Source organism: Lynx canadensis, chromosome B2, assembly GCF_007474595.2.
Source record: "Lynx canadensis isolate LIC74 chromosome B2, mLynCan4.pri.v2, whole genome shotgun sequence".
Classification (NCBI taxonomy): domain Eukaryota; kingdom Metazoa; phylum Chordata; class Mammalia; order Carnivora; family Felidae; genus Lynx; species Lynx canadensis.
In genome coordinates, this window is record NC_044307.1 from 40,320,819 (window position 1) to 40,335,885 (window position 15,067).

General features: G+C 55.1%; 1 protein-coding gene across 2 annotated transcripts; it reads right to left on the reverse strand.

The window, feature by feature from the left end:
* Positions 1–5,476: 5,476 nt before the first annotated feature.
* On the reverse strand, positions 5,477–15,067 carry FRS3 (fibroblast growth factor receptor substrate 3). Of its 2 annotated transcripts, XM_030315485.1 has the most exons (7): positions 15,006–15,067; positions 13,257–13,400; positions 11,873–11,961; positions 10,605–10,791; positions 8,011–8,172; positions 6,993–7,150; positions 5,477–6,716 (listed from the first exon to the last, which is right to left on the reverse strand). In XM_030315485.1, exons 3-7 carry the CDS (start codon positions 11,936–11,938, stop codon positions 5,802–5,804), a joined length of 1,488 nt encoding a protein of 495 aa, XP_030171345.1. In that variant the 5' UTR covers positions 11,939–11,961; positions 13,257–13,400; positions 15,006–15,067; the 3' UTR covers positions 5,477–5,801. The 2 variants fall into 2 exon arrangements, with proteins under 2 accessions (XP_030171345.1, XP_030171343.1); XM_030315483.1 differs by lacking the exon at positions 15,006–15,067 and having other exon boundaries at positions 13,257–14,911.

The window sequence follows — 15,067 nt, forward strand, 5'->3', positions numbered from 1 at the left end:
TTGATATATTCCTCAGGCCCCTTAGTCCCAGGGGGAATGGAGCTCGATAGGAAGGAGGCCAGAACCATCGTATTAGGCTAGGGAGGCAAAGAGCCTCAGAGAACACCTGGAAACTCTTTCCCACTCCTACCCAGCCCTATGCCCAATGCCCTCTGCTCCTCCATCCAGGCTCCCGTTTCCTTCTAAGCCCTTCCCAGATTTGGCTGCCCAACTCTCCCCAGCACCCAGGCCAAATTCCGGGTGCACTGCATTTCATTCCTTTCCCCCGAGAGTCACAGTCCCCAAGTACCCTTCTCCTTGCCCCCACACCATGTCCCGGCCATACTTCTTCTGGGGCCCTCTCACCCAGAGGGGAACCGAGCCAGGGTAAAAAGGGCAGGTGGAGGGAGGCAACAGAATGAGACCCCCAAGGGACCATGCCTCCCTAGCTGAAGGGGCAGCCCACAGGGAGAAGAGATGGGGGAGGAAACACCCCCATCAATCAGTAGGCCCCCAGTGGGGTTAAGGGGCATCCCACACTGCTCATTAACTGTCATTATGTTAATGATCCCGTAAGAATGAGCCTAATGAAGGGCGCCTGGGTGGCTCAGTCGGTTAAGTGTCCGACTTCGGCTCAGATCATGATCTCACAGTTTGTGAGCTTGAGTCCCATGTCGGGCTCTGTGCTGACAGCTTAGAGCCTGGAGCCTGTTTCCAATTCTGTGTCTCCCTCTCTCTCTGCTCCTCCCCTGCTCATGCTCTGTCTCTCTCTCTCCTTCAAAAAAAAAATAATAATAATAAAAAGAATGAGCCTAATGACAACCTCCACCTGCAGCATGAGCCAATACTCTCACACACCTGACCTCCCCAGCCCCTCTCCATAGGCCTCCACAGGGCTGTAGGTTAGCAATGTCCATCTCTGGAGAAACTGAGCCCAGAGAGGCCAAGAGAGGGGTTCACCCAGTGAACAAGGCAAGTGGCAGGGAAGCTTCTGTAAGAGTTAGGCTGAGGGCCCCAAGTGCCGCAGCAAAACTCATGATCCATGGCCCACGGAGAAGCCCCTCCCAGACCCTTCTTTCTGACGCTCCCAGTCCCCATCTCTGGTCTCCTGTCATTTCCATGTTCATGGCTAGAACTAGTGCCTCTAAACTCCAGGACAGACCCAACTACCAACAAGAAATGTCACCTGAATGCATGGACGGTTTGGACTTTGAAGTAACAAGCCAAAGACTCTAATATGAGCTGGCAGTTGAGGGCGAGGAGAACTGTAGGTGCTCACATGGAAAGACCTGAGGGTTTCAGACCACATCTGTGGTCTCAAGAGGCAGAAGGGCCAGTAAAAGGAGCGCTAACGTGGGTCGCATTCACAGAAGTATAATGTCTAGAATAAGGAAGGTGTTGAGTCAAGGGGAAGGGGAGGGTCAAGCCTGGGTAATGTGCTCAGTTCTGGGCTGAACTAGATCACAGAGGGGGTGAACAGAGGGGTGGATACGTCTCTGGTTATGCCAGAAAGAACCACGTCCTGGTGAAAACATCTGCCATTTACTGAGCACTTATTATGGGGTAGCCACCATGGTTCATGCTGGGCAGACAATTCTCTTATTTGATCCTCACGGTTTCGGGAGGGAGGGACTGTTATTGTTTCTATGTCACAGGTGAGGAAACTGAAGCACAAAGGGGTCCAGCTATGAGTAAGTGGTGACACCGAGTGCTGAAGTTCAGCACCCTTGGCAGAGAGACTAGATAGCCATGTGTGGATCCGTGAGGAGAATTAGGCCCCAGTGAGAGGCATTTAGGGACATCATAAGACCGACTGCGTGGAGGCCTTTAGAGATAGCCATCTCCCCCTCCGGGAAAGCATGTGAGCAAAAACCTGATCGGCATCTCCAAGAGTCCTGTCTAAAGGATCCCTAAGAGTCTAATGGCTCTTAGCTCAGCTGAGCTACGAGATTCTATCCTGGACTCTGATTCTGCAAGTACAGAGCCCTTGGGGCCCCACACAGGCCCTCCGCCCCTGCTATAGCTCTCTCTTCGCTTCAGTCTCCTTTCTGGAGTCCCAGGGATCCCTCATTATAAACCCCCTCCCCCGGTGAGGATGACTCCCCTTTAAGGTGTTGGCCACAGAGCACCCCAGAGCTCAGAGGAGCCCTGGCCTAATTAAAGCAAGCCTTCTGCGAAGCTGAGATGTGTGTCAGGAGAGGGCAGAGGGTTCCCAAACACCCATCTCCAGAGCGGGAGTCATCCCAAGGCATTGAAGGAGTAAAGGGGGCAGACCGTGGCCATCAATAGACAAATGGATACGGAAAATGTGGTGTATACACACACACACACACACACACACACACCCCGGAATATTACACAGCCATGAAAAGAATCCCATCATGCCATTTGTGACAACGTGGATGGACCTAAAGGGGTATAATGCCAAGTGAAATAAGTCAGACTAAGAAAGACAAATACCGTATGATTTCACTCGTTAAGTGGAACCTAAGAAAAGATGAAGAAGCAAAAAGTAGAATCAGAGTTACGAATACAGAGAACAAATCGATGGTTGCCAGAGGGGAGGGGTGGGGGGTTGGGCAGGTGGGAGAATGGAAAGACACACGTCTGGCATGCAGCCCCAGCTCAAGCCACTAATTACCTTCATGGCCTGAAGCAAGTCCCTTTGCCTCGTGGCCTGTTTCCTCCTCTGCACAGTGGTGATAACGAGCCTGTCCGGCGAGCCTGAAGAGATAAATGGTCTATAGGGGCCTATGGAAAGCCGGCTGTGTTTATACCATTAGACAGCGCTGTTATTACCCAGGGGTGGGCTTGGGGAGGGCCCCTCCTGGTCTGACCTGAAATGTCACTCCTGGACAGGATGCTGGCCCCAGTCCTTTCCTCAGGGCAGCCCAGGGGGTGGGTAGAGCCTGTTTCTAAAGAAGAGAACTGAGCACTCAGCAAACATTCACTGATGTTGGTGATGATCTCTGAAATGATTCCATCAGGACGCCACGCCCCGCCATCAGCAGGGCACACGCTCCGACACGGGAGCAGTGGTCGGCCTCCCGGGCCTCACTCCCACCCTCCGCTTTCCGCCTGGAAAGCCATCCACTCACACCCCACCCACCCGCCAGAGGAAAATTCCTGCGGCTGATCTCGTGGGTCAGAGGCAATGACCTGGGGAGGGGAGCAGGAAGGCTGGCAGCCACCATGGGCCGGGAACCAATTCCTGGGCTGAGTCTTCTGGACCCCCAGGCTCCACAAATACGCACGCTGGAGGCTATTTTGACTTAATCTGGGGTGACCCCAGAGAAGGAAGCTAACTGTCCCTTGCACTGTTCGGCACAGGAGCAGAAGTAGGCCTGAGGTCTCGGGGACTGAAGAGCTGTGACTTCCAGTAGATTTTCCCTCTGGAGCAGCTGGGTTGTTAACACAGCTGGCCCCGCTCTGTCTACTTTCCAAACTGGTGCCGTGGTCATCATCTCATTGGCCACCTCTCACAACTAGCTCTGTGTTTTCCAGGTACAAAAACTGAGACCCACCGGGGGCAACCAGTTGCTCAAGAGAGCAGAGATAATGGGGGCCACTGGGTGGTTCAGTCCGTTTAAGCATCTGACTTCGGCTCGAGCCACGATCTCACAGTTTGTGGGTTGGAGCCCCGCGTCGGGCTCGGTGCCGACAGCTCAGAGCCTGGAGCCTGCTTCGGATTCTGTGTCTCCCTCGCTCTCTGCCCCTCCCCCGCTTGCAGTCTGTCTCTCTCTAAAACATTAAAAATAATAATGAATAATAAGATAAAAAAGAGAGCAGAGATAACAGCCAAATCAGAACCAGAACCCGGTCTCTTGACTCAAGCATGGCTCCCCCACAACGGTGGGGCCTGAACGGACCCATGAGTCACTGGCATGGCCGGGCCCCTCATCCTGTCCTGGCACGGTGATACCTGCCCCCTATCTTGGCTCTCCTGTTGGGAGAGACCACCACTTCTGACTATGGGCACCAAACGGAGGAGCAGGACCAGTGTAGGACACTGGAGAGGACATGGGGAAAGCAGGATGGAGCCCCCGGGGGGGGGGGGGGAGGGCTGCGGAAAGGATGCCATCCCGTAGTGCACCGTGGAAACAGCGCAACAAACTTGGCCTCAGCAGTCCTCCCTCTGGCCCAGAGATCAGAAGAAGGTAGAGGGAAGGGTCTGGGGTCAGCTCTGGGGTAGCACCAGCTGTACCCCTGGACCCTGCAGGGCCCCAGGCGAAGGGACTCTCTCACATCCTGTTGTGGCCAGTTCTCCATTTGCCCATTGCACTGACAGGAGAGTGACATCCAAGGGCGGAGAAGTCTGGAAGCTAGTCAGTTCAATCCGCACCCAGGGGAGAGGGCGGTCCCGGAATTGAAGTCTGGACGGTGCCATTCTGGACGGCAGGAGGAGAGGGAACTGGGCAGGCCCTACCCTGGCCGGTCTCCTTGGTAAGGGGGATCGGTCTGCTCGCTCCACAGGGCAGGGAGCTGGGGCACAAGCAGTGACCAGAGACAAAAAGGCGTGTCCCTAAGTCTTGGGCAAACCCTGCTCCCACTCCTCCCCCAGGCCCTGAGTGGCTTATCGCAGACGCTGGATCTCCTTCAGATTAACCATTCAGGGGTCTGAGCTAGAAACGGAGTCTTGGAGGCTGGGAGGCCAGTGAGAGGAGGAGGAAGGGGCAGCCTCAGGACAAGGAAGCTCCTGCAATACTGAACCAGGCAGGGGCTTGTGCAGACCCCGGGCTCCAGGCAGGTGCTCAGATGTGGTAGCTCTGCCAGGGCCCCACCCCTGTGGTAGGGTAGAAGCACCTCAAAGAGTCCATTCCTGGGGAGCAGCTCTCTGGGAAGTATGATTAGTCACACATGACAACTGTGTAGTCACACATGAAACTGTTTTCATGTTTGCTATTTCTGGGCTTTTAGTAAAGTCCTGTTTAAAGGCTCTAGCCTTGATCTAACCACGCTGCGGGTGCCAAGGGGGATCCAGGGTCCACCTCTGGGCCAGGGTGTTAAGAGGAGAGCAGTACCCCCCTGGGACTTGCCTGGTGGCAGAAGGGACATCGGTGAGGGGTCCTAGACCTGGTGTAGCCCCACCCCCACGAAATTCTCTCCCCCGCCCCTGCCAACTTGGGAGGGTCAGGGTGTTCCCATTAGGGCAGTTTTCCTTCCAGATCCCCTTTGTGCATCCAGGACTCCAGCTGTCCTGTCGCTTTCCTTTGCCAGCACGTCCGTCCCTGGCAACTTTAGGTTCTGGGCCAGGGCTTCTCAGAGGGGAGAAAGAAACGGTCACAGACGTGTCATAAAAACCCTACCCACCCCCAAATTGCCCAGAATGAAGCCCCTCCCTCTGTAAGCCCTCCCCTGCTGCCACCTAGAACCATGCCAGAAGAGATTCCCTAAGAATGCGACATCATTCACCAAGCCAGAATTTAAAAATAATTATATTAATAATAAATATGTTAAATTACATTTAAAACAATAAATAGAAAAATAAACTGATAAATAAAATCAACAGGTACAAAATGTTTCCAAATTTCAACTAAAGAAAACACACAGACGACAGACAAGACAAATGGACATAACGGGAGGGCACTAAATGCATCACAGGAACCCTTCACAGTTTACGTCACAGCTCCCTCCTCGCCTGGTCACCCTTCTTCTCCCCAACTCGGAGACCAGGAGACTCAGTGGCTGATATCTTTGGGGACCCCAGCCAGCGCAGGGAAGCATCTGGTTCCACCTCAATGCCCTTCTGCAAAGCAACCTTGAACCCCAGGGTGTGGGTTCAGGGGACAGGAGCGTGAGGCGGAGCGTGAGGAAGGAAGTCCCTACAGAGGCAAGTCGGTGCTGTTGTGCCGGGTTTTCCTGGCAGTGCCATCGTCTCGGGGCAGCGCCCTCTGCAGGTTGGACATGGCCACGGTCTTTTTGAGGTCAATCACGGCGTAGGAGTCTGAGCTGCGGGCAGGATGGGTGGTGGGCACAGGGGCTCGGGGGACCGAGGGGTTCTGGGGCCCCTTGGGGCGGTCTCCACCCCAGCCTTTCAGCTCCACCTGGATGTAGTTGAGCTGCCTGGGGGGCTCGGGGCCCGGCCGGCGGAAATCGAAGTTGAAGACCCTCGGGGAGCCTCGGCGGCGGGTCAGCGGCACAGGGAAGCTGCCATGGCTACGGAGGGCAGCCCGGGTGCTGGTGGGCTTCTGCAGCGGGGTCTCATCCTCCTCGCCATCAGGGAAGCCATTGGAGGAGGGAGTGAGCCCGTCCCTCGAGTCTCCGTCATCCCCAGCCTCCTCCCCCAGCTGCTGGGCGTGGCTCTCCCACACAGGGGGCAGGGAGGGCAGGTTCTCATAGTGCAGCAGGGCCGCCCGGCGGTGGGCAAGGCCATTCCAGCCTGGCTCCTCCGTGCTCAGTCTCCAGCCAGCCCCTGGCCGCAGCCCCGCACTGACGTTCTCATAGGTGCACTTGGGCTGGGCAGTGCACTCGGAAGGGCCCTCGTTGTTGTTGTTGTGGGGCGGGGGGTCATGCAGGCTGGGGCAGAGGCCCTGGCACTTCATCATGTGCCGCCGAGCAGGGGTTGGGCCCAACACAAACTTCACCTGGCCCGGCTGCAGGAACACCTGGGGGTCCCGTGGGTCAGGGCCCCGGGCCTGCGGGGGGAAGGGCACCTGGCCCTCAGGCAGGGGCTGCAGGCAATGCCGGTTCCTGCGGTGGTCATCCTCACCGGCTGGCGTGTTGACATAGGTGTGGGACTGGGGGAAAGAGTCCAAGGGAAGCAGGTAGGCCCGAGGGCAGGGAAGGAGGAGAGAACAGAAGGGAACGGATAAGAGAGGCATAGGGGAAAAGTGCTGGAGTTTCCCCCTCTTCCTTGTCCTCCACACCTCCCAGGGAAGCTGCATCCCTTTCTGGGACAGTAAGGGACCCTATCAACGTTCCTCCCCTCCCGTGATCCTTACGAGGCGCCCTGTTTCCCGGTCCCCCATCCCCACCCAGACCGACGGGGAGGAGCAGGGCAGCTGCTTGCTCACCTGCTCATCAGGGGCAATGAGGGCATGAGTGGACTCTTCCCCAAGCGAGGGGTGTCGCAAGCTGCTCGTTGAGGGGCGCCGGGGTGCTGAGAATCTCGGGCCCTCCCCTGGGCAGCCAAGGAAGCCATTGGAGAAGCTGGAGACAGTGTAGCCTAGAGCTGGGCACACAGGAGACAAGCCCAGGTCAGCAGTGGTGGGGGGGGAGGTACTTCAACCACCTGCCAACCACCTGCCACTGCATGTGTGGTGTCCTGGGAGTCCTCCAACGGGAGGGGACACGCTCCCAGGGCCCCCAGATGGTTAGCTCTACTGAACCAGCAGCCCCTGTTATCTTTCACCTCTCGGTGGTTCAAACCCTGCCCCTTCCCTCAAAGCTCAGTGTGAGCCCCACTTCCCCCATTACAGCCTTATCTGAAACACTTAAGGCCACCTTGTCGTCACTGTCCCTTCATCTCATTCTAGCTCTGCCAGTGAGCTTCAGGGAAGCTCCCAGACATCAGGGAATGATGTCTATTTCTTCTGCGCACCGCCCCCCCCCACCCCCGCACCGTCCCCCGCTCCCTACCATGGGCCAGTTCATGGAGAGCAAAATATGCAGCAGGGGCTCAGTGTGGACTCAGTGAATAAATAAGTAGAAGCTGAGGGAACCTCTCCAGAAATCAGTCATGGGCAAAGATGCCTGAACCAAGCCGGGTATGACCCAGTAGACGGAAGGAAGCAAAATAGCTCCAGACTGCTGTTTCCATGGAAACCCAACGTCTCCCCGTCTGCTTCCCAGACCATCAGTCAATACAAGGCCCAGGACTCCCCAGCGTCAGCATGAGTCACCTGACTGGCCCAGACAGGGACTTGTTCATCCCCAAGAGTCATCTGATGGTGGGCAACTGTCCTGGAAGCATGGATCGCCCAGCCATCCCACCTGCCTGCCTGACTCGTGCCTCCGAGACCGGCACTGCCTGGGCCTGTGCTTGTGCGTACAGATGTGGAGGCTGAAGTGCCCAGGACGGGGTCTCCTCACCATTGGGAGGCTGGGGGGCCCGAGGGAGGTCGAGCTCAGTCGGGTGACTGTTGCGGGTGATGATGACTGGCTCTTCCATCACATTGATGCTATTGCACTGCATCAGATCCTGAAGCAGGTTGAAGATCTCCTCGGCCCGGGAGCACTTGAACGCGAATATCCCTGAAGAAGGAGAGGAAGAAGTGAGGCCCCTCTGACCGTGTACCAGTAGGAAAGGACCAGAGAGGTTGAACGGACGCACAAAGCTCAGGAAAATGTCCCTGAACGCCGGTCCCAGGCCTGCAGGGGACAGGAAGTGCCCTCCTCATCCTGAGCACACTCTAAAATCCAAGAGTTCCAGGAGGAGTTGGGCCCCAGGCCCCTTCCTGTCCCCCCCCACTATCCATTACCACTGTCTAGAGATCTAATACCTCACCTATACTCCCCCACGGTTAAATCGTGTTCACAAGGATGTGTGTGAACACGGGTGAGGGGAAGAGAAGTAAACACCAAAGCAGAAAAGGATGGCAGCTGCCCCTTATCCACAGCTTTGCTTTCTGCAGTTTCCGTCACCCGCAGTCAACCAGGGTCCAGAGGCACATGAGCCTCCTTCTGACAGACTTTCAGAATGTCAGTAGCAGCCTCACGCTAGGTCACAGCGCCTGCATCACTCCCCTCACCTCCTCCCACTTCGGGGGCATGTTATCATCTCGCCTCGTCACAAGGGTGAGGGCGCTACCGTAAGGCATGTTGAGAGAGACCACGCTCACCTAGCTCTTCCTACAGTACGTTGTTATAACTGCTTTGCCTTATTACTAGTAACGGTTGTTCATCTCTTACTGCGCCTCATTTATACATGACACCTTATCACGGGCACGTATGTATAAGGGAATGCATGGTGAATACAGGGTTCCGTACTATCTGTGATTTCAAGCACGCACTGGGGCTGTGCCCTGAAGATAAAGGGTAAGAGGCTGGACTGTGTTAGATGACACTTCACATGCTGCCCCTGTCTCCCTCTGCCTATCACTCCCCAGAAAAAGGAGCTCTACCCAGGGCACCAAGCCTCGGCTCCAGTCCAACCACCTCCAAGCTCCACGAGGGCAGGAGAGCTGTCCTGTTCGTTGCCTGTTCCCTGGGTACTTAGCCACTGCCTAGCCGGAGAGGGAATGTCTACTCTGGATGGGCCCTTGGCCTCATGGAACTTAATCTCTGGTGCTGGAAGGAAGGAAGGACGAGCAGACTCACTCTAGGACACACATGGCAAGGCCATCTTGTGTCTCCTCAATGCAGCTGTCCTGACGGCCCCTCAGATTCCAATGCATCAGCTCACAGTCCCAGGGACGGCAGGCCTGGGCGGAGTACCCGTGACTCAAGGGCTCCAAAGATGTCCCTGGGGTGCTGGGCCAGCCTGGAATTCTACCCCAACCTGGCAACAGCAGGGTCCAGGGCTCAGGGGAGGCTACTTGGGGTGTGTGTGAGCACCACAACCAGGCTGGGGTATGGGACAACTGAGGTTTGCAGGGATGGGACGGACAGCAAGGGGAGGGGGGTGGGGAAGGAAAAGTACCTTTCTGGCAAGACATGTTAGGGGCTACAAAAGGCTGGGAAAGCCTGGAGTTTTAGGAGAACCCGGTGTGGGGGCCTAGGGCGACCCCTCTGGGATCCCAACTGCTGCTTAAATACCACGAGGAGGAGAAGCCCCTTCCTGTCCTCTCTCTGCTCAGCCAGTGTTTAACATCCCCTACCTCAGACAAGCAAAGGGTAAGATGCGTGGAGGAGAAGGCTCGCAGCCAGCAGGACATCAGAGGCTCACTGCTGTGATGGTGGCCTCATCAGACAAGCTCGTTCGTCGCAACCCTGCTGTCACAACCCCAACTGCATCCAACACAAGCCCGTACTAGGTTCTCTCTGCAGAGCTCAGGCCCGGGTCCTACAAGATAAGCTGAGACCATGCTACTCCTTCAAAGAGCCAGGGCGGGCTCTAGCCTTGACTTCATGGAATGATCACTACTCTCTGACCCCTGGCTGCAGGGAGAAAGGGCAGGAAGGGAGAACATATCATACTCCGCTGCCCACAGGTGACAGGAGACAAGGATGAACTTCTCCAGGGTTACTCTGTATATCAGAGACACAAGAGTCTGGCCTCCCCAAGCCTAGCATTCGCAAGCCATGCAGGCCCAAGGTAATCAGAGCCTCTAGCCTGACCCTGACCCTGACCCTTCACTGTTCATGGCTCCAGGGTATAGGACTTGGGGGCCCACAAGAAAGTCTGTTCCTGTGTAGTGGACAAGGGTCCCTCGAAATTGGTCACAGAGGGAAAAGAACTTGCTTGCTCTCCCAGGCAGGCTCTGGCCTCGGGAGCACTGGCTCTTTCCCATGGGCTGTGCAACAAATGCCCCCACAGAAGGTCCCAGGCTAGGGCCGCAGTGACCGAAGAGAAGGAGCACCGGCCTGGGAGTCCACTTAGTTCCATATCAACATGCTGTGTGCTCTTGGCCATCAACCTTCCCTTCTCTGGGCAACACCTGCCAAGCCAACAGGCTTCCCCATGGTCCCCTGAGCTATGACCTCCGGCCCCAGCCCCTCGCCCCTATCCCAGGGTTGGTACTCACCCTGGCCCGTCTGACACCGGCGGCCACTCTCAAAGGAGAAGAGGTTGGAGTCATAGCCATAGCGCCGCAGGCAGAGGTAGGGCCAGCGGACAGCCTCGCGCCGATGCAGGTGCAGCACCAGCTCGCTCTGTGTTAGCTCCATGATTCCGGAGCCCAGCTCCACCCCCTCGTCATCCACATTCGTCACCTGAGGGGCAGGGAACAGAAGGGTCATTGAGTGAGCCCATCAAGTATGCAGGGGTCCCAGAGCCATTGGGAAGCAGGCCAATGCAGGGCTAGGGCTGGGGGGTCAGGGGGCTCGCCTGCCTCTACCAGACTCCCTGGAGATGCCAAATGATCGCTGGGAGACTAAGAGGATGAAGCAGTGCCAAGGACCCACAGCAGCTCTCTAGGCCTCTGCTTTGTCATCTGGGCAGTGAGGCAGGGGTGGTTAGCTGACCTCCAAGGTCAGATGGTTTGACGGCCAAGGTTAGATAACCTCGGATGGTCCACCGCTTGTATCCAAGGACCAGACGCTAATGGAGGAAGGGGTATGATTATAAGTTCAAAATCTTAAGACCCCGGGGGGAGAGTCAAGCCCAGGACAGAACACAGACCTTCTCCACCCCCTCCCCAACTCCAGGCCCTTGCTAGGGGCTCCCTCTTCTGGTGAGCAGGAGAAACCTGTGCCTCACAAGCTGAATGCAGGGAGGGGGCTCCCCCTACAGGGAGGTGAGAGGTGGCAGGTGGCCAGGGGTGCACAGGTCCACTGGGCCCGGCCTTACCTTCCCAAAGTGAACAGCAAACACTAATATTGGGCTTCCGGGTGTTATGCACTGCTTTAAATACTTCATGTATATTAACCCATTAATGGAGACTTTTGTTGTTTTCTCCAAAAAAACCACCATACGTGTATGTGTGTGTACACATTTATATACACACACACACACATATACATACATACATATATGCATATATACACACATACATACATATACATGTAAAGCTACAAAGATAAATTGGCAGGAATGAATGTTCTAAAAGCACGATTTTTCATCACAGTATTTCTTCATTCTTTGTAGTTAGTAACGGCGTAGGAGAACCACAGCACTGGCAGCAGCCTGGGCCCCGCTCCCCAGGCCACTTCAGCAGCTCTGAGGCATCTTAGTGAGCCACAACCTCAGCCTGTCCCTTCACCTTCTCTAGGGAGGCAGAGGCAACTCAACAGGTTGGCCCGAGCCCAGGAGGCCGTGCTGGGAGAGCTCAGGAGAGGAGGGGGCGGTGGGTACCTTGAACTTGGTAGGGTGGTTGTCTGGGACGCTGTCTCTGTTCAGGCAGCTGCAGCAGCTCCCCATGGTGTCAGAGCAGCCAGTCCGCCCTAGGGAAAAACATAAGGGATAAGGTCATCGAGGTCAGCTCCAAAAAGCCTCACTCTGGGGACTCTGGCAGAACGACCTCGTTGTGATCACCTACTCTTGGGCACAGTGGGACACTGTCCCTCCTCGAAGAAATTCACATTCTCGGGGCGCCTGGGTAGCTCAGTTGGTTGGGCGTCCGACTTCAGCTCAGGTCATGATCTCACAGTTTGTGAGTTCGGGCCCCACGTCGGGCTCTGTGTGGCCAGCTCAGAGCCTGCAGCCTGCTTCAGATTCTGTGTCTCTCTTTCTCTGTCCCTCCCCCACTCACACTCTGTCTCTCTGTCTCTGTCTCTGTCTCTCTTTCTCTCTCAAAAGTAAATAAGCATTGGAAAAAAAATCTTTTTTTAAGAAATTCACACTCTCAATCCAGGGCCAGGCATGCCCTGGATAAACATTAATTCAAGTGAGGATGTGTTAAAGATTAATTCTGACAGAGGGATGGAAGAGAGCTTCTCAGAGGTACCATCTGACCGTGACCTTGAAAAGTGAGTAGGATTTTGACAGATGTAATGAAAGCGAAGGGAAGCCTGGGCTGCAGGAAAAGAAGGGAATGGATACAAGCAGGGAACCAGAAGAAGTGATTTGCTTCAGGGGGAGGTGGGTGCTAGTTTGGGGCCCTCATTCAGATTTAGCAAACAAACCGTAACTGGGCAGTCCCCGACACTTTAGCCTGGACCTTTCATTTTTTTTTTTTTTTTTTGGTCTTCTTTTCCACCTCACCCTTCCCACATCTCCCAAATTCTCTTTTTTTCCCTCACTACCATCCCAACGTCTACTTCAAATTTATCTTTTTGATGTTCTCTTCCATGGGGTATTACATTATGGCCAAAAGATACAGTAAGAAGACTGAACTTAAAACAGGGCACAATTTTTATAACCTCGATTAGCTATTTCTTCATGGAAAAAATAAATGCTGGGTTTTCTCTCCTTCATCTAAAGGGGAGACCAGAGGACTTACTATCTGGCTTTTCCCTCCAGGATTATGGCACTTGGAGTATATGTCACAATGGTTGGGCCTCTGTCTAGAATGGAGAGGACACCACCAAGCTTGAAAGACCTACGGGAGCAAGCAAATGCACAGAACGATCCCAACCAGAATGGGTTGCAACTCGATACAAGAAATGAACCTGTAGGATTAGATATCCTTCTAGAACTCCCACTGAACGTGTAGAGCCTTGAACAATCCTGACCTATATCCCCCATTCCTCCCAACTTGGAAAACTCCAGAAAAGTGGCTCCTATAAACAGCTCTCACCTCACCCAGGCCATTGGGGAGCTGACCATGGGAGGGGCATGGGGAAGGACCCCCACTTTATTCCCCCTGTTCTTGGTGGGGCGTCATGGCAGGTAGTCTGCAGAGAAGTCACCTGGATCCCTCTGGGACACACCTGGGGCTCACCTAGCACAGGAGACAGAGACCACAGGTTAGTGGAAACCTTTCATCCTCGCCCCCAATTGTTAATGAAACTCACTTGCTGTCAGTCCATCCCACCTGGATTATCTGTTCCAGGTCCTAAGGGGACAGAAACACAAAGAAGAAAGTGAGATCAAGGGCAAAGGGGCCACCAATTCCAAGCCCCACAGGCGCTGAGAGGGAGTGATTCCTACAGCAGCAATGAGTTTGAGTTTGAGGCAACCTTTTAAGTTACCTCTAGACCCCGACCCCATCTGAATCCTGTTACAACCAACACCAAAACCTTTGTGGGGAACTTTACAGAGAGCTTTCTCAAAAGGACACTATGATGTATGGGAAAGAACGCTGGCTTAAGATTCAGAAAACCAATCTTCTAGTCTGTTTTGTTGCCATTAAGCATCTGGGAGAGTCTGGCAAGTCGACCTCCCACCTCCCACCTCAAGGCCTTAGTTTTCAAGGGAAACATCTGTAACCTGCAGTTTCTCGCTGAAATAACTTCTAGAAGTGCATAGGAAAAACGTCACTAAAATGGACATTTGCCTCTTCCAGAACAAGCTCCCTCAATCTCACATTTGGAAACCTGATAGATTTTCTGTTCTCCAAGTTCTGAAAGGCTTAAAATTTTTAACATACATGCTAACAATAAATCAAAATTTCAGAGATCGGAGCCCCAGGTGGACAAGTTGACAAGCCAGGACCTTGGAGATCCTTGAAATCCCACCCTCCTGCTTTCCAGAAGCAGTATGTTTTCCCAGGGCCCCTTGGGCTCTGCTTCCTCAGGCAACTTCCCAGATAAAAGGACCCCCACCCCCTGGTCTGGCTTATTCTCTGGAAGAAGGAAGCAGGCTCAGGGAGATGTACACAGCCTAAAGACGGGCAGCTGGGAAAATACCGAGGCTTGAGCCATCAAAAAGGAGTCTGAGGGTGAAACCAAGAACTACAGGGTGCAAGATGGGGGAGGGTGTTGCATCTTTTTCTGTCCCCTTCATTTGTCTTTAAGGTATCAGGATATATCATGACACTTCACTGAAGGGGGTTACGTTGGCTGAGACAGGAAGAGGGGGCTCAGGTCTGGGATACGTATGGATTGGAGATGCGGAGTGTCAGGGATTATGGGGACTCAAAATATGTAAGAGGGCTCAGAGAAACGTGGGCAAGTTTTTTTGCATTTGAGCATGGTGCAAGGAGAATGGGGCGTATGCAGGATCAGAGGAGCCACAGAGCTCTGGAAGCATTCGGGGGCATCCCGGAGAATGGTGGCTCTGCGGGCGTAACAGAATTCGCAAGAGTGAGGGGGTTCTGAGGGCTCCAGGACTAGCGAAGGTGTGTCCGGAGGTGAGTGGGGGTGGGGTGGTTCTGGGGCGTGAGCGACAGATTTAGGTTGCGGGGTTGTCAGGGGAATTTCTACAGACACTGGGAAGCAATGGGGGAGGTCGGGGCCGCGCGCAGTCCCTGGATCCCCGCCCCCAGCCCCGGGATTCCACCGCCCGCCCGCCCTGGGCTTCCTCTGGAGGGAGCGGAGACTGCGGCGCGGCGCGGTGCGGCCTCGGTGGAACCGCCTCGTCCCCGCCCCGCCGCGCCCCGACTCACATCGCCCCGCGGCCCGGGCGGCGCCGGGCCCCGCTCCCGGGTCCCGCTGCAGCTGCCGCCGC

What these genes read in the sequence shown, in the direction of transcription:
- FRS3 (XM_030315485.1), bottom strand. Translation starts at nt 11,938, where the DNA reads ATGGGGAGCTGCTGCAGCTGCCTGAACAGAGACAGCGTCCCAGACAAC. An exon ending in GGCCCCCCAGCCTCCCAATG is followed by an intron (nt 7,151 to 8,010) that starts GTGAGGAGACCC and finishes CTGTGTGCCCAG; the next exon opens with CTCTAGGCTACACTGTCTCC. An exon ending in TCATTGCCCCTGATGAGCAG is followed by an intron (nt 6,717 to 6,992) that starts GTGAGCAAGCAG and finishes TCTTTCCCCCAG; the next exon opens with TCCCACACCTATGTCAACAC.